This window comes from Sesamum indicum, linkage group LG10 (genome assembly GCF_000512975.1).
Source record: "Sesamum indicum cultivar Zhongzhi No. 13 linkage group LG10, S_indicum_v1.0, whole genome shotgun sequence".
In the NCBI taxonomy this organism is placed as follows: Eukaryota; Viridiplantae; Streptophyta; class Magnoliopsida; order Lamiales; family Pedaliaceae; genus Sesamum; species Sesamum indicum.
The window spans coordinates 14,248,969-14,268,213 of NC_026154.1; the positions used below are offsets into that span (position 1 = coordinate 14,248,969).

The 19,245-nt window shown below is 31.8% G+C and overlaps 2 protein-coding genes across 7 annotated transcripts; both read left to right on the forward strand.

Annotated features, from left to right (window-relative positions):
- On the forward strand, positions 10,124-15,071 carry LOC105172536. Of its 6 annotated transcripts, none has more exons than XR_002287884.1 (7): positions 10,124-10,550; positions 11,653-11,742; positions 12,281-12,366; positions 12,493-12,570; positions 13,359-13,489; positions 13,972-14,415; positions 14,499-15,071. XR_002287884.1 is itself a non-coding variant. In XM_020697173.1 (7 exons), exons 3-7 carry the CDS (start codon positions 11,677-11,679, stop codon positions 14,030-14,032), a joined length of 393 nt encoding a protein of 130 aa, XP_020552832.1. In that variant the 5' UTR covers positions 10,124-10,338; positions 10,448-10,550; positions 11,653-11,676; the 3' UTR covers positions 14,033-14,366. The 6 variants fall into 6 exon arrangements, 3 of the variants coding, with proteins under 3 accessions (XP_020552832.1, XP_020552834.1, XP_020552833.1); XM_020697173.1 differs by lacking the exon at positions 14,499-15,071 and having other exon boundaries at positions 10,124-10,338; positions 10,448-10,550; positions 12,522-12,570; positions 13,972-14,366; XR_002287885.1 differs by lacking the exon at positions 13,359-13,489.
- Positions 15,533-18,416, forward strand: LOC105172537 (uncharacterized protein At5g49945). Its single transcript, XM_011094017.2, has 3 exons — positions 15,533-16,725; positions 17,427-17,630; positions 17,709-18,416. Exons 1-3 carry the CDS (start codon positions 15,634-15,636, stop codon positions 17,937-17,939), a joined length of 1,527 nt encoding a protein of 508 aa, XP_011092319.1. The 5' UTR covers positions 15,533-15,633; the 3' UTR covers positions 17,940-18,416.

Below are 19,245 nucleotides of genomic sequence, written 5' to 3' on the forward strand. Positions count from 1 at the left end.
TTTGTGTTGTCTTGTTTGGGTGTACATATATAGAGATGTCCGAAGAATGTACATGGGGGGAGGGGGAGGAAAGTTCGAGGAAAGTTCTTGAGTCGAGTTTCAATGGAATTAAATTTAATTGTAAATTAAATAATCCGTAAGTGTTTTTACCATGTAATGGGGTTACAGTTCGAGAATGGAAATGGGGGGAGGAAAGTTCGAGGAAAGTTCTTGAATCGAGTTTCAGTGGAATTAAAATTAAAGTGATGCCCTGTTTACCCAAATCATTCATGTCTTTTAAATTACTACACATACATCGATCGATCAGAAACATCAACGTCATTCAAACAAACCACCCCTTAATTTTTGAAAAGCTGCACATATACACTCCCAAAACGTCGACATCACTACACAAACTATCCTTATTTTCCAGCTATTAGAGGTGGTTTATGCAATTATGCAAAAGACATGAGTAATTTTTGTAAACAAGCCGTGGATCAGGGAATGTAAATATAATTATCACTAATTAAATTTAATTGCATAGTAAGTACTAAAATATTTTTTATTATGTAATTGGGTTACACTCCGAGAATGGAGAGGGGGTGGACGAAGAGGAAGTTCTGGTCTAGGCCGAGTTCGGTCGAATCAAACTTATTTATGTGAGTACAACATATGTTGACTCATTCGAAGAAATATGACCTTTTGTTATGGTTAGTATTATCATGGTCAAAAGTAAAAATATAGTGAATATTAATTAATTACGACCATGCAGGCGAAGTCAAAATATTTGTCATGATTAAAAATTATGTTAAATATTTTAACTATAGGTAAAACTATAACAAAAGTATAGTTAAAATTTAAATTTCCATATTAATTTTATTTGATCACGAGAGATATTAGTGATTTATTATAAATTTTAAGCCGTAATTAAAAAATACTTTTTGAAACTTATTCTAGACCAAAATATATTGTGAGGAACTATACTCAATGTAAATTCATATAAGTAAATCTAAATAATTTATATGATAAGTGTAATTATACATATTCTGAAATTAATTAACTTGGAATGATTAAATTGTGAGTGAAATGATAAATAATGTTTATCTTGATAAAATATCTTGGTAATATACACATATTATTTCAAAATATTAACCATTGAGAACTAATTAATAATAATGAGCCAACACTTAATAATACTAAACAAAATTATTATTAAAATAGATCAATATAAATACGGTTCATTACATTATTTATTATTGAATACATTAATAATTACAAAATAATTTACCAAATATTATTTTGATTCTGCGAATAATTATGCCAAATTTACGTTTCGAGTGCACTCGCGATTTCTTGTACTGTTTGACCCTTTCTTAATAATTATTTTTGGAATTAAATTACATCAGAAACAATATTAAATAATTAGAATTTAATTCAATTTACCTTACTGGATATTGCAAAGGAACATATTATCCCCTTATGAAAAAAATAGTAATTTACCTCCCGGGGTTAATTAAAATAACAATTACGGAGGTAAATTGCTTCGTTTTAAAAAACACAAGGGGATAAATTACTGTATTCTAAAAAGCACAGGGAAGATAAATTGCTAACTTTTTTTCATATGGAGTAACGTGCTCATTTGCAATATCACATGAGAGTTACTTGTATTTTTTCCTAAATAATTATCTAGTATACCCGTGAAATAATTTGTATTTTTAGTTCCATAATAATTATTTTTCTTCAAATTATCTATTATACCCATTAAATAATTTTTTAAATTTCCTTTATAAACCTTAAAAATGATGTTATTTTTTTTAGAATTTAACTACGATGTGCATTTACACAATTAATTATAAAATTATGAATTTAAATTGTGTAATTATTTTTTTAATAAAATTAATTATCTCATCATTAAAAATCATGAAATTTCAACCGTAGGAATTGGATAACATCTTATCTTCTACTCTCAGATAAAATTCACCAATCAATAATATTGTGGTAAACACTGAACACGTCTCTATCCAACGTGAGAAACACGTTTTCAATTTCAGAAACGTTACCCTCCATCCTATTCTCATCCTCCTACTCCAAACCTGCAACTATTATTTGCTAAAACTTGCAGGAAATTAAATAAATTTACCATCTAATATTTAATTTCAACATGCAGGAAATATATTGGAAAAACTTGCAACCAAACCCCACGTGATATTACAAATGAGCAAATTATCCCTTATAAAAAAAAAAATAATTTATTTTCTTGTGTTTTTCTATACAAAACAATTTACATTCTTATATTTTTTAAAATAAAGCTATTTACATCCCTATACTTTTTAAAATAAAGCAATTTACCTTCATGTCCAACGAGGTAAATTGCTTTATTTTTAAAAATAATAAAAAGAACAGGAAGGTAAATTACTAGTTATTTTTTTTTTCATAAAATGATAATTTGTTCATTTATAATATCATACTTTTTTCAAACTGTACATCAGTCCATAAAAAGTATACTCACTTTCGATTTATCAAACTAACTTAGGTTAAAATTTTACTCGAAAAGGCCGTCTACAAATATTTATAAAAATCATTACCCATTATAAAATTCGTAATGTATCTTAATTTATAATTATTACAAAACTTTAAGAAAAAACTCATAGTAATTTAACCATAATTTTATGACATACCTCAATGATTCCATGCATGTTCGTTTCTCTTATGATGTCATGATTGAATGGTTTCATAATTGTTTCATGTTCAAAGACAAAGAAGAAGTATTGGTCGTGTTGGTAATCCTCTCATTGCAAGAAATCTATTGATTTTTCCAAACTTCAAACCGTTGTAGATTGTTAAGTTGACAGGAGCTCATGTCATGACCCTACAACAAAATTTAATATTCACTATAAATTTATCAAATTTGTATTAAAATCTTAGTAAATAATTACTTATTAATTATGATTAAATAAAAAATTAATGCAAAAATTTGTATTATTAATTATAAAATTTATTTTTGTTATAGCTATGAATCATAACAAATATTTTAATCACACTCGCAAAAATTAAAGTTAATAATCGTTGCGTACTCGTAGTCAATGACTATTCACAACAACTATTTTATTTCTAACCATAGTTATATATAAATTTCTTCTAGTATTGCTAAACCTTGTTCGGGATGGTACGTAACGGGTCTGAATTAGACGTGGACCCGAAACTGTCCTGTTTGCAAAGATTTGAAACCATAATCAGGTCTGAGGTCTGGACGTTTCGGTACGGATTTGGCCCGAGATCGTTCACTAACCGGGTTATTTTAATATTTTTCTTATATATATATATATATATATGAAGCATATTTATACATGTATAAAAAAAGAATGCCTGTATTTTCTTTTATAATTACATAGAATACATTAAAAAATTATATTTTTGTAAATTAAAATAATAATTCAAAATAATTTTAAGTTTCAATGTAAACATAGATAACATATATTTTGAAAATTTTAATACTTTAGAGTCCAAAATACGTACGTATAAAGTCATATTTTAAAGAATTTAGTCAAGTTTAGCTGGTCCAACTTGACGAGTTTAAGTCAAGGATCGGTCGCATCCTGAGTGTACAAAAATCTTGACGGATTGGTTCTCGAGTTTAGGAGGATTGTAATTTTACAAAAGACAAATATATTAACACCCCGTCAAGAATTACACTTACAAAATTTATAAAAAGAAATAGATATATCTATGTCATTACAACATAAAATTTTAGGGAATATTAATATAATTTATCCAAAATTGAAAGATATCTTAGTTTTTTTTTTGTAATTTAAAATGAAAGATATCTTGTTAGAACACAACAAAAGCATACATCTGTACCGCCGTACAGAAATATTATGTTTGATTTTGTACTTGTCATTTTCTGACATGCCCTATCAAAATAATTAACTTGGCTTATAATATTTGAGGTTGTTCTTTTTCCATGAAAAATAATTCTTGAAATGTCCTTTATTTGGATTGACAAATATGTGTCTTAATATATTAATTATCAGTATTATTTAGATTATAGTTTCAATTGTGGATAATCACACCGTCTTCTTCTTAGATTTAGTGAATTATACATAAATTTTTTATAATTTAAAAAATTATACACTTAATACTTTTCATGTGTGTTTTTATCCAAATATGATTTTTCTATTAGTTAAATTAATAGAATTTGTTAATATTATTAAAAAAAAGATTTGAATGAAGTTTCATATTTACCCCAAATTGACTTATAGATTTATTGTAGGTCAAATAAATCTTTTCTGACCAAGTTACCCTTATAAGGATGAAGATGTATCTCATTACATTCATTTGTGTGTGAAGATGTATAAGGGTAGTTTGATCAGAAAATATTTATTTGACTTTTAATAAGTTGATTAAGGGTAAATATATATTTGCATTTAATTATTTTGTCGATAACAGTAAATTTCTTAAATTTTGACTAACAGATAGATCTATTTATTGGACGAAAACAGCTTAATGCAATTTGCAAATAAGTTGGATTTTTTACCACTATTTTCCCTAACTATTTTTTTTGTGTATTTAAAAAATGTGCCGTCCCTATAATGATTAAAATTCAATCACCTATTAGGGTAATTAAGTAATTTGATGTCGATGAGGCTTAATTTAGCTGGCGAAACTAAGACTCCATGACGTTAGAGGTTATGAGTTCGAACCCGCTTTATACCTGCAATGTTGTTTCTACTGAATACTGGGTGGTGTTTCTACTGTAATAATAGGCGTTGGTTTGATTTAGTGTATTATTATTGGTCATAGTATGATTGTTATAATTGTTTGTTAAATATTAATATTCGATAGAAATTATTATTATTAACTTGTTTCAATTAGAATTCTTAAAATAAAATATTATAATTAAAATTCTTAAAATTAAAAATTATAATTAAAATTTTACATTATAATTATTTATCTTCTACTTTTTGTTTAAACTAAATTTTGACTAAAATTAATAAATTATAAATTAAAATAATTTGTGTATTTTATTTATTTTTTATTAAAATAAGTAAAATAAATGTTTTATTATTTATTAATTTGATTGTCAATGGTGGTTTCGCAAAAAATAAAAATAAAACTATAATTTTTATCACAATGACATTTTGGTCAATTCACCATATAAAATGGATGTAAACCTAACAGATTGGGCTTATTGTTAAACAGCCGATAAAATCCAGGGGATGTTGATAATTTTTTAAAAATGAACAAGTATTCATAATTATGTTAAACCTCAAGAGAGATTGTTGTAATTTATCCCTTCAAATGTTATATCTTGTAGGAATCGATCTCATTTAAAGATCTTGTACAACTTAAAATTGTATATAAATCTAATAATACGAGCCACTTTAATAGTAATTGTCTATCTAAATTAATAATAATTATCTTTTTATTATAAAACTTGATATTAATAATTAATATATTAAGGTCTTATTTACTTAGCGTGATGAGATTTAAATGGTACAGATAATTTTAAAATTGTAATCTAGCCATAATAAGTTATAATATCGGGCAGATTCTAAACAGAGTATACCAAAAATTGAATTTGATTAAGTGGGATATTCAAACTAATAACTCAAAATAAATATGGTGTAATTATCATAATTACCTGATATCATCACATAATTGTAACGGAATACTGCAAGACCTGTTCAGTTCGGTTAATTGAAAGTTCGATTCGCCGTTTTCAAGAACTGAAACTGAACCAGACATAGTCGGTTTGAACTGAAACTGAACCAGACATAGTCGGTTTGGTTTCGTTATAACCGATTTTTTTTGGGATTTTTTCATTTTTTTAACAAAAAAATCGATTTATTTAAAAAAATTATATAAATAAGTTTAGTTTTTTTTTAATTTTTGTCCAAAAATACATGTACAAAAATATTAAAATCTAAAAGATAAAATATATAATGAATAAAATATTTATAAATGCAATTTTCGTAATAGATTAAAATTGTAATAATAAAAATCATATGCATTATATTAAAATATTTATTTACAAAAATATTATCAAAATACTAAATTATTGATTAAGCTTGTCATTAGATAATATCAACTAAAAAAGCATATTTCAAGTGTTTGAAGAATAAAGGTTGAAAATTGAGGAACGAGTTAGAAGAGAGAGAGAAGCGAAAGAGTAAAGTTAAAAGTAAATTATATAATATATAATAATATATTTTAATATAATTACTAAAACTAAAATATATAAAAAAAAATGATTTTCAATTTAGTTCAGTCGCCAAGTCTAGAAAAAAAAAACAAAACCTAACAAAATCAAATTGAAATTTCTATTCGACTGGTTAATCAAATTGTGAACACCTTTAAATACTCCTCAAATATAAAAGAAAAAAACAGAAGGGCATAATATTACCCAAAGTTATTTAATTTTTTATTAATAAAAAAAATTATATTAATATAATTATTTTTAATATATTAATAATAATATGTCTAGTCGTGTTTTAAAATCACGACTAGACTATAAAAAAGTGGTAAAAATTAATTTTCTGCACAAGTCGCGATCACAGATCGCGACTTCATGTCGTGATTAGAGATCACGACACCAAGTCGCGATCTCTAATCACGACTTGGCTATTTTTTTTTTTTTTTTCTGTTTAATTAATTTTGTATAATTTAATTATATATAATTAATTTTTAACAACATATTAAAATTCAAAAAATTAATAAAATTAACATTGTATTAATTTAAAAAATTAAGTGTATGAATGTAATAGTGTATATTTTTGTACAATTGTAAAAAATACAAGAAGTATACAATTATTCCTGGCAACCCAGTACCGACACATCTGATTGTGTTGAAGAATTTCTGTGTTGGGCTTGTTGTCTGTCGTGCATGCGTTTGCGCCCAATCCATCTCGTTGTGAATACGTGTTGTTTAATTTCGACCAAGGTGCGAAGAAATACGAATAGTAGGATCGTAGACCAACTCAAATCCCGGTACATGCCAATAATCTTCGGAATGCACATGTTCAAAAGACTTAGAATATGTATTCTTATAAGCCATTATATCGTAATAATCCTTTACTATTGATGCAACATTAATCATGTATGCAACGCATACCTTTTGAGCGTGACTGCAAGGAACACCAAATTGAGTCCACTTGCCGCAAGAACATTCTCGGTTCGCAATTTTGACAACGTGGGTGTTGACTCCATGTCCACTGTGACGTCTTGTAACAACTGAGGCGGACTGTTGTAACTGATGATATTTGGTGACGGTATGCTCAACAGAATTTTGATGCCAACGTGTGAATATTTTATGTGTAAAATCCGTCCAACAACCAAAAAATCCGTCCATAGTTGGTTGTTAGCCAATATTACAGAACTTCTCGCTAACCTCTCACGGAAATAATGGACACTTCGCTGAAACGTCATCTCAACAATTGCTGTCAACGGTAGGCAGCGAGCGCCTTTCAATACTCCATTTATACATTCCGACATATTTGTCGTCAGAATTCCGTATCGTCATCTACTGATAGACGTGTAGAAAGCGGGTACTAACCTGAAGAAGTACCTATGTTGCAAGTTGTGGTACATTGGTATATAATATACATATTTTATTTTAGATTTTTTTTAACAACACAAGGCTCATTATTTTTCTACAATTTTCAGGCAAATGAGGTGAATGCCCTTGAAACGTTATGTCGATCTAAACCACTAAATATTATTGGTGGATAGATTTGAACATGGGTTACATATTATCAAGGAAGTTATAACCCAACAGCCACAACAAATTGCTTCTCCATCCGATGATGCTTCCACAATATTCCACAGACAAAGAAGAAGTTCTAGCTGAATGTCTACTGGTTCAGTTGAATGTCATGATATTGGGGTGGATATAGCTGGTCCTTCTACAGTATATACACCTCAAGATTATTACGTGCCTCAACCTCCTCAAGATTATTATATGCCTCAACCATCTCAAGTGATTGATTTCAATCGACTCCATATATGCCAAACCAAACACAAGATTATTCTCCACAAGTACATCTTGACCTTAGTCTTGGTATTAATCAACTATATGCACAAGGATACAATATTTCACTAATTTTATTTCCATCGTCTGGTGCATATCGTGACAATGTGGAGTCTAGTTCTGCAACAACATCAAGTCGGTTCGGTGGTTATGAAAATGAGGCGCAAAATGAGCCAGTGCAAAATGTGGGCGAGGAAATAAGAAAACATCGGCGTCAACGCCACAGACGCAATTGTGGAATGGGTGGATATTTTTTACATTTGTAATTGTATAGTTCATTGTAATTTTTTACAATTGTACAAATAAATACACTATTACATTTGTACACTTAGTTATAATTTTTTAAACTAATGCAATTTTAATATTATAATTTTTTGAACTTTAATATGTTGTTAAAAATTAATTATATAATTAAATTATACAAAATATAAATAAACAAATTAAAAAAATATAAAATGGGCCAAGTCGTGAACAGAATCACGACTTGGGCTTTTGTGCATTAAAAAAATAGTTTTTAATGACGAGTCGTGATTTTAAATCACGACTCATCATATTATTATTAACATATTAAAAATAATTATATTAATATAATTTTTTTTATTAATAAAAAATTAAATAACTCATATTACCCACTTATATATATGTAGTATTTTTTAAATATATAAAAATATAAAAGTAACTAATTAATTAAAAAATCAACTATTTGCTCACATTTAATTTTAGGGTAAATTACAACGACCTCTCCTGATGTTTTACATAATTATTAATACTTTCTCGTTGTTTAAAAAGTTACCAATAACCCTCTGATTTAAACGATTGTCTAACCATAATCTCTTAGGTTTACATCTATTTCTTGTGGTGAACTGACCAAAATATCCCTACAGATTAAAAATTATAATTTTATTTTTTTTAATTTTTTATGGACTAAGTGGATAATTTTTTATAATTTTTAAAAACTTTTCATCCACCCCATTTGAGTTTTTTATAAGTTTTTAATTTTTTTTAAAAAAATAAAAAATATTATGGGGCAAAGTTGACAATTTCATACATCCATTTAAGGGTTATACAATTTCATCAAATATCAGGGGATATTTGTAATTTTTTAAACAAAGAGGGGATATTCCTAATTATGTCAAATCTCAGAAAAAATTATTGTAATTTATCCTTAATTTTATTATGTAATTAATCAATTATGATTTTGTGCAATTATTAGCCAAAATGACTTCCAATATCACAATATTTGTGAATTTAATTAGTTTTAATTCAATTTTCATAATAAATTGCTAATTATAACTATTAGGCTATCATCTATGATTTTTGAATACCTACATTAAAACCATATAGAAAAGAATCTATATTATATATACTTAGCTACAGCAACACACTCAATATGAGTGGATAATTTAAATTTTTATTATTTTTATTTAAGTATAATAAGGAAAAAAATATAAAATAAATAACTTATCACAATTAATATTTTTTCATTTTTTTAATTTTAAATGTACGTAAATAAAATATTATTATATAAAAAATTTAAACAAATGGCCATTTTGCATAAAAATAAATATGCCTAGTGTATTTTGGTTGATAAGACTTTTTGTCAATTAAAGTTAGCTATTCTAAGCCCCTCACATTTAATAAATTAGTTATCATCCCGCGATTTTTGCGAGCATATAAATTTTTTTTGGTGTGAGATAATAGAAAAAAATAAGAAATTTGTAAAATAATAAATTATAATTATAAAATCTAGTAAATATGGAGAAATAACGTGAGAGACAAATGTGGAGTAGTCGGTAGTTAAGAGGAAAAAAATAATTTTAAAATTATTAAAAAATATTAATGTTACTAATCTGATCAAATTTTTTTAAAGGGTAAATTTGGGTATTAGAAAATTAGTATTAGTTATCGTGGCACGCCGTTCCTACGTACATATAATAAATTACACTTTTTCTTTAAAAGAAAGTTAAAAATTACACATTAAACCCCATTCGAAAATTTTTTATTTATATAGATATAGTGTGTGTATGTGTGTGTGAGAGAGAGAGAGAGAACTAAGTTAGTAACGGTAATATATTGCTTTTTTATTACGCGTGTGAGGTAGTTATTGGTGGCCAAGAAATCCTTCGAATTGGGTACAGATGATCGGAGAGCCTCCTAAGTTATAACGTTCATATTATATCATATCAGACAAAACAAATTTCAGTCATACTGCACACACTACACACACCACACACATACAGTTTCTTTGCTTCGTTTTTCTATAATTTTCACACGGTTGATCTATGGAATGCTTGAATCCAATAGAGTCAGCGGCGGCTGAATCGCCATATGAGGTGTTGCTCAGGGCGGTGTTATTGATACCGGTTTCTCACTATTTATTCGGATTATCGTTGATAGTTATTGTGTTTCTGTATAATTTTCTTGAATTTCATATCCTGCAAGATTTATTCACCGGATTGAGGGGACAGAAAGTGGTTTTGACTTTCCATCCATCCTCTCAACTCTACCGCGATGTTGTCTCAAAGTGTAGAGTTCTTCATGGCAGGTATGGGACTCGTCGAAAGTCGTCTATTTAGTTGAGTTTTGCTGCATGTTTTGTTTGATGGGTTTCTCGTGTTTTTGCCTATGTTTTTCTTGCTTCCTATGCTGTCGGCATTAGGTATTTATCAACTCCATGGTTATGTAGTCCGCATCTTCAGACTGTATTTTTGCATTTTTTGGGGAATTCGCCTGTTGTCAGTTATAGAAGGTGAAGTTTGATTTCTTGCTTTTCAGTTTCTTGAATTCTGAAATGGATTTTAGAAAGTGACTTGGTACTTTTGAGTATACGGACTTGTCGAAGTTTGGTGTGTTGGATCAGGCAATTTGGTGTGATGATGCGTTCCTTAACAGATGTCTAGTTTGATGGCCATTAATAATTGTGATTTTTTAATTATCTTTTCTTTAGTCTTTACAATGTCCAGAGCACGCACATATTGTTGTTTGTTAGAAGATATGGGGAACTATTATATTTACATCTCTAACATGGTTCACATTGGCATATTGCATTATTTTCCCACTCCTTATGTCTTTCTTTTGACCAATACCATCTTTTTCGTCAATGTATCTATTCAAAGTCAAGAATATTATGCCAAGGTAGCATGCAATACAGTTGTTTTCCTCTTTGGAGTTTTATGATCTATACAATCACTGATGAAAGACTAGAATTATCTACTTCTGCAATCCAGATGTTATTCTTAGACTTTGAGATGTTCACTTCACGTCCAATAGGAAAAAATTGATCTTTTTTGCTTATTTTCACTGTCTTTACATGTGTAATTTTATATTAGGAGATACTGTAGGTACTTCGAGTTTTGTAATTCCAAATATAGTGGCCAGTGGACTATTGCCCTTTTTCCCAATCCATACCTTTTGTTTGGCCAATATCACCTTTCTGCAGCGTCTCGTATGTGGAAGTACATTTTAGCTCTACTGAAATTTACTAAGCAATATTTCCAAGTTTGCATTATGTGCACATACGTCCGCGTTGAAGTTTGATTATTTCCATAATCTGTTGTAAGAGAAAAATCAGCATTCTCTTATTTCCTACGCTTATGCAGTTAGCCCATTTGCTTTCTCTCATCCTGATCCATGATATTTTTATGCAGTATGTCAAACATCTGGCTTTCAGCATGGCTAAACATGGCTGGAATGTTGTTGTGAGCAATCATCGCGGACTTGGGGGTGTATCAATTACAGTGAGTATAATTCTTGAAAATGATGCATTTATAATTCTGATAGCTTTAGTTTTGAATAGGGAGATGTGAAGTTCTGTTGGAGGTAGCGAGCAGTTAAAAATCAATCGCAATTGTACCTTCCAAATTGAAAACTTTGTTCAATAGATTTTTGAGTATGTTCAATATTTTGTTTTCTTGGATATGTTAAATTAAATTTCTAGTCAGCACGGATATATCAACAGGTTTTCTCTGTTATTCCTTCTCTTTGAAATTTTCTCTCTCTATAATCAAACAATTGCATTTTTGTCTCATTCTATTTGTTCGATTTCGTTATATGTTTTCTATCTGCCATTCCTTTATTTTTTTGTCTTTGTTTAGAAGTTATTAATGTAATCTGTATCGAACTTCTGCTAGCTGAATGTTTTATTTATGTGGTATGTATTCTGATACTATATATGCGTAGGAAAGGTCGGGTCCTCCTAAATAATTGCTTTTCCGGTTGCTTTGTGCTATATGCAGTTGAGCTACCTTAACTTGGATTCTCCTTTATCTTTTCCAGATTTGTGACAGATTTATAAACCGTAAACTTGCCCAAAGGTTTTACAATAAAGCTCTGACCATCGGCTTGAAAGATTATGCCCATTTGTATGTCTTCGTTACCTTGTTGTTCTGTTTTCTTATTACATGTCACTTTTGTCATCAAAGTGTTTTCATATATAAGTCCATACATCGATCATTTCAATGTTCACCTAGATTTCCTCAAACTAGCAGGCTGTTTGATTGAGCATGGAATTTTGTAGGCATGAGGATGTCCTTTCTCGTCTATCAAACTGGGAAGGTGTTAAAAAGGTATTTTATGTTTTACAAATCTCTTGAGACTACTATATATATTCTTGTTTGTGCAAAATACCAGTTTAAAACATGAGTGCTTAGAATTTTTGTAGTGGACTTCCAATTTTTGAACTTCATCTGCCATTTTTGATACAAATATTCCCTTAATGTTAAACTTAAGACAATAGATCGATTGATCGAGTTGAAAATCTGTAGTGGATTTCTCGAATCCCTGGATAGCAGCACATGTTCATTAGATTCACTAGGCGGTGGTATAGCATAGAGGCAGAGGGATGTAGAAGCAGCATGAGTTTATCTTGCCTTTAGTGAAGATAATAGACTGAAATAACACCACGGCATCTCTCTTGCATCTGGAATGTTAGCTCCAGTTCAAAAGAATATATGAAATGAATGAAGTCAATTGCCTTCTCAACTGAGCTGGTTGATATCTCAATTTGTCTTCTCATAACAGCAATCCCGCCTTACCTTGGACCTTCAACCCTCAACTTTATAATTTAAATCTGTGATACTAGTAAAAGAGCAAGTAGTTTCAATATAAACTGACATAACAACCAAAATGGCAGTGACATACAGAAGGCATAAGTTTCCCATCTGTGACATTTTTGGCTTTGGATGAAGGCACAACCTGAATCAAGCTTTTTTTGGCTTGACAATGTTGACATTTCAACAAGAACTGACAAAGCTGCTGAAATATGCATTGGAATTCATTATTTCTTTTACATTGATTCTGCTGGAACATAACATTTGGCAAATGCTTGATAGCTGAATCATGTCCCTTTTGCCAGACTGTGGATACATATTACAGGCGTTCTAGCAGTTCTAATTTTGTAGGAAGTGTAACCACACCCCTTCTTTGCATTAGTTCTTTAGATGATGCAGTATGTACAAGTGAAGCCATCCCTTGGGATGAGTGCAGGTATGTACTCTGGCTATTAACTTAAATGAACCTTGAGCGTTTGTATTTCTCTTAATGGTGAGATTAGATAATATGATGAAAAATTACTATTCAATATGAAAGAGATAAATTACAGAGGACAAAAAAACAAAAGTTTGCTTTTGAAAACTTACATTCAGACTCTATGATGGTAATTAGTCCTATACTGAAAATATTTTCTTACTGTATAATTAGTTTTTACCAACTTTATTCAACAAAAATAATAAGAAGACACTAATTAATTTTAACTAATAGAATTCAAACACAGTTAGTTTATGGCTGCCAGCGTGCTACTTGAAATTATGAGTACATCGTTCGCCCGAATTGTACGAGCCACTGTCCAAGTGATAAGAGAATATATTGGATGAAATGCTGGCAAATCAAGTAATTTATATTTAATGTTATACGTACATTTATACTGTGAATTAAATGAGCATTAATTTTCATCGTTTTATTTATTACAGTTCATCTAGCAGCCGTATGACATGGACTCAGATGTCATTATGGCTTACGCCGCTGATTTGAATCCCCAACTAGGGAAATCATCATGTCCATTAGTATTTTATGCAATAGTGAAAATGCATCATCCCGAACGGGTTCCTCGCCAATTTAGGATGAGACAAAATATTCCAAAAGCGATGGATACTCGGGACATGAGCCTACATCAGATCTCTCTAGAAAATTATACGGGCACAGATTGGCACTTGCAGCACATACAATACATTACTAGATGACAAAGATGATATGACACGATTGTACAAAGGCTATCCATTTCCGATAGAAGAGAAACAAAAATAGGTTATTGGGAATGGTACTACAACATAACACGGAATTTCGTGTCGCCATCTACTGATAGACGTGTGAAAAGCGGGTACCAACTTGGAGACGCACCTATGTTGCAAGTTGTGGTACGTTGTTATATAATATCACATACTTTATTTTAAATATTTTTTTTCCAACACAACATTCATTATTTTTCTACAATTTTCAGGCAAAAGAGGTGAATGCCCTTGAAGCTTTGTGTCAATCTAGACCACAAAATATTAAAGGGTATATAGTCAATTGGTGAATAAATTCGAACATGGGTTATCAAGGAAGCCATAATCCATCAGCCACAACAAATTACTTCACCATCTGATGATGCTCCCACAACATCCCATAGGTAAAGAAGAAGTTCTAGCCGAATGTCTATTGGTTCAGTTGAATGTCATGATGTTGGGATAGATATAACTGGTCCTTCTCCACTGCTTTCTTTAGAGCACTCTCCTGGCTGGCTGTCTCTTTCTTCAATTGCCTCACCTCCCTCCTCAACTGTTGGCAGCGTCCTGTCACCTCCTTCTTGGCATCCCTTTGTTTGGCGTTCTCGTTCCTTAAGCGCTCCAACCTATCCTCCAACTTACGCCATTGGGCATCATTGAAAGGAGGGGTTCCCTATGACTTGGAAGAAAGTTCTTTATAATTTATTGTATGTTTATTTTGAAAGATTAATTTGTAGATTATTGTGTATATTTTTTTTATTAGTATGCACTCGAATATTATACTAGGCAAAGTCTTAGGGAAAAAGAATATGTATCAAATGTGAAAATATTTCTAATATATATATATATATATATATGAAGAAAAATACTTTAGGAATGTTAAAAAAATGAATAATTATATTTACATCTTTTGATTTATAATCTATTTATACAAATTATCTATATTTTTTAAAAATGTTAACATAATTTAAACAAATTATTCGCATTTTTAAAAAATTATGCATATACGATCAAAAGCATCACATTATTACACAAATTATTATATCTTTTAATTATTAAAAATAATTTTTATAATTATATAACAAAATATAATTAATTTATATAAATAGATCATAGATCAGAACCGTAGATATAATCATCACAAAAAAAATTGCAATTTTCTAAATAAAAAAAATTGAATTCTCTCTCTCTCTCTCCGCCTCTCCCAATATACATATATATATATATATATAATTTACAAATAATTATTGTTCCCCTTTGATAGGCTATTGAGCATCTAATACTAATATCGGCCCTTTGTGGCGTAGTGTGTGGAAATATTTACACTTTCTCGCAGATCAAATCAACTTCTGCTGAATTCATTCAACGATGGCGAAGAGATCTCCCTCCTCCTTCCTCATCTCCCCCCTCTCTCTCTTCCTCCCCAGAGGCGATGCTTTCCTCTACCTGTTCGCGCTTCTCTCCCTCTTCTCTCTCCTCCTCCACCACCTCTCCGCCTCCCCCACCTCCGCCCACCCCCACTTTGAGGGGTTCGATGCTGAAGAAGATGAAGATTTTGCCTTTGGAGACCCAAAAACCGACGATGTTCCGCCTCTTCGCACCCCGCCTCCCCCTATCTCTCTCTCCACTCCCACTTCCGAGTCTCACCACGGTCCTCCGGAGTCCGAAAAATCCCAGATTCAGTCCCCGCCCTCCGATCAGAGCACGAAGCCCCCTTCCACATCGGCTTTTGAGTACTGGGATGAAGATGAATTTGAAGGTATTCCTCAGAACGTAATTTCAACGCCCGAGATTGAGGGGGTTCCTGAATCTGATAGTGCTGGTTCTGAATCTGATCCCAGTCCGAGCTCTGAAAATTTAGATAAAGACCCGAAATCGGATGTGAAATTTCTGAAGAGGCTTGGTTCGTATTCGGTTGAAATTGCGTGCGTTTCGTTCTTGATTGTGTTTACGATTAATTATTTTACGGGGAAAAGAGAGAATGAGAATTTAGCCTTGGCCTGGGCTAGCAAATTTGCTACTAAAGACTCGATTTTTGACAAGAATTTCAGTTTGTTGGGAGTGGGGGACACCGATGACTCCCCACTGTTATTGCAGGAGGGGAAGAATGTGTTTAAATTTTATGCAAGCGGTAGAAGGTTTTGCTCGGGATTGCTGGCCACGATGGAGCTGAAGAGTCGGCATGATTTGATTTCGAGGTTGTATAATATGGTGGTACCCTGCAAGGATGAGATCACATTTGAGGTTTATATGAATGATGATGCAATGGATCAGGTGGTTTTTGCTTTGGCAAGAAAGAAGTTGGCAAAGACGATGCAGAAGGAGCTGAGAGACTTGCAGAGGTTGGCAGGGTTGGTGAATCCTCCGAACGGGAGGAAATGGGTTGCTGATGAGCTGCAGATAGTGGCCGAGTCTAAGGAGGTTGCTGGGGATTTGATCACTGATGCTGTGCTTGAGCAGGTACTGGTTTATGATTTGTGGCTTTCATTCTCTTTTTTACTTTGGTTTATGGAAGTGTATTTATGCTGCTATTATGAGTTATCTTCTCAATATTGTTAAAACTTAGTAGTTTAGCTCACTGGATCTGTGCATTCTGTATGCTAGAGCAATGGGATTTCTGTAAGATTTCAGTTATTAGCTGGTTGAGAAGGAGCAAATGAGGCATCTATACTCGTGCCTTTTTTTTTTTTGGGGGGGGAGGTGTAAGCTTAAGGTCGTAATCTTTAGAAGCTGGGTTAATTCAACTGTTATTTACTCAAACTTCTGACGTGGTTGAGTTTCTTTATGCTTTCAACAATCTGAAGTGGTCTGTTCTGTATAACCAGCCTGTTAAGCTCAAGTGTTTTCATACATCCGAAACTGTCACTCACTGTCCCAAGATATTGTGGATTCATTTTCTACATCCATGTTTTGTTTAATGTAACACTTTATGTAACATTCTTTCCTTTACAATATTCACTTTTGGCAATTGTTTGCTTGATGCGTGCAATCAACATTTCTATCTTCCCCAAAATTTTCTCTATCATTTCTTTGTAAAGTTTTTTCTACATAAGAAAGGAGTCAATGTTATGTCTCCAATAGTTACTTGAAAAGTGCATGTTTGATGGATTAGCTCTTTCCCCTCTGAGCTGTAATAGATGTTTCTTTTGGAATTTGTGAAGGTTTTTGGTGACAAAGCTTTTGATAAATTCGGAAAGGGTTTCATCTCGATGCATTTTTCTGACCAATACTTGGGCTCAAACAAAAAGATGCTGGTGTTTAAGTTTGCTCTCCCTGATGCAAATCACATGGCTGACATGACTCGACTGGTTGCTCTTGTACCTTATTACATTGACCTAATTGGGCGATACAAACTAAGCTCGCATGTAAGTATATATTATATCTACAACATTTAAGCATTTTGGTATAGTTGATGACTCTCTGAACTGTGACTTGTACATCAGGCTCGATCTAAAACAGATGCAGCAAGAACAAAGATTGCCCAAGAGATTTACAGAGAACTACAGAATGCCAGGCAAGAGGCCTTGCAGAAAAAGAAGGCTGAGCAAAGAAAGAAGTTGGAGGAGGCTGAAGCAAAGCTAAGTGCTGAAGCTCTTCGCAAGAAAGAGGCTAAAGATCGTGCCCGTCAAATGAAGAAGGCAATGCCGAAAATGAAGATGACTAGAGCTCATTAGATCCTAAAGTTCCAGTTAGGTATTATATTCTCATATCAGTTGTTGTCATCTTCATTTGGTTTGCCTCTCTTTCCGCATGGAAGATCTTACGTGTACCACCTGTATTAGACATCTTAGACATTGACGACCATCAGTCATCAAACATTACCACTTTGTGGTTTTTGAATGTAGCATTAGTGTCACTATGAAGATACTGGAGGCGTTCTCTTAGCAATTTCTTTGCTGCACTTTGGAACATTTTCAGTTTGCATCACTGATAGAAAGAATAGAACCGATTGAAGTGGTTGTGTTGACTATTTAAAGAGAATCTAGAAACTAGATGTCCAGACTGCAGAAATCTTGTCTGTTTTCTTGTAACGTGTTGTCGAGTCCATCATTCCACTTGAACACTGGATAAATAGCAGATGCAGTAAGTTGATTCTGCAAAATTGTTACTTTTCTTTTGGTTATTGTACAACATGTGAGAATTGCATTGCCTTCTGCAGCGTGCTTTTATTTGATGTCATTATTTTGGTAATACAATCTAGATATACTGTTACATCAATTGTCATAACATTTGGAACCAAAGCAACATGTGATTACAACTGTCAGTGTAATCAATCTTGACTGGAAAGGACACCAAAGGCCTCCCCCCCCTGTCCCTCGGATAGATAGAGGTAAAGCTGAAATTTTGATTTTCACATTGTCAAAGAGTTGAAGGGTCTTTTGCGGCAATGATGTGAACAATGAAAATAGACGGCAAGTGCTTGGTCGAACTGATTAGCTTGTTTAGGACAAGGTTCGAATCTACCACTCTGTAATGATACAACATCAAACAAATTTGTGGACAACTTGCATCCAGTTTTCCAGGATTGTTGTATATGAAGTATAGACAAAAGCGATGGACTACTGGTGTTGGCTATCTGAACTTAAAAGTGCCGGTTTATCAGTCTAAACGTAGTCTTATGTTGATTCAGAATTATCATTGTTAGAAAAAGTGGCCCAAATCCGGAAGCCCACCCACATCAAGCCCATTACCACCTGGAGGCCCCAACCCGGTACCCGACCCGCTCCACTCTGCCCGACCCGGTTTGACTAATATATGTACCCCCTTATCCTCAAACCCTAATCAGTTCTCTCTCTCTCTCCATTCGGTTCCGCCGCTTCCTCCTTCTCTCTCTCTCTAAACCGAGATGTCCGTTCGGTCTTCCTCTCCCGTCCGTTTCCGGCGGTTTCTAAGGGCCAACCTAATGGCTCTTAGGAAACCGCAGAAACTGCCTAACAAACTATATCTCCGGATGATTTCTAGCCTATAAATACGGAGGTT

Excerpts from the sequence above, each read along its gene's own strand:
- LOC105172536 (XM_020697175.1), top strand. The coding sequence starts at position 11,677 with ATGGCTAAACATGGCTGGAATGTTGTTGTGAGCAATCATCGCGGACTT. Across the intron at positions 12,367-12,521 it reads TTGAAAGATTATGCCCATTT|GCATGAGGATGTCCTTTCTC; the intron begins GTATGTCTTCGT and ends GGAATTTTGTAG. Across the intron at positions 12,571-13,358 it reads ACTGGGAAGGTGTTAAAAAG|ACTGTGGATACATATTACAG; the intron begins GTATTTTATGTT and ends CCCTTTTGCCAG.
- LOC105172537 (XM_011094017.2), top strand. The coding sequence starts at position 15,634 with ATGGCGAAGAGATCTCCCTCCTCCTTCCTCATCTCCCCCCTCTCTCTC. Across the intron at positions 16,726-17,426 it reads CTGATGCTGTGCTTGAGCAG|GTTTTTGGTGACAAAGCTTT; the intron begins GTACTGGTTTAT and ends GAATTTGTGAAG. Across the intron at positions 17,631-17,708 it reads GATACAAACTAAGCTCGCAT|GCTCGATCTAAAACAGATGC; the intron begins GTAAGTATATAT and ends CTTGTACATCAG.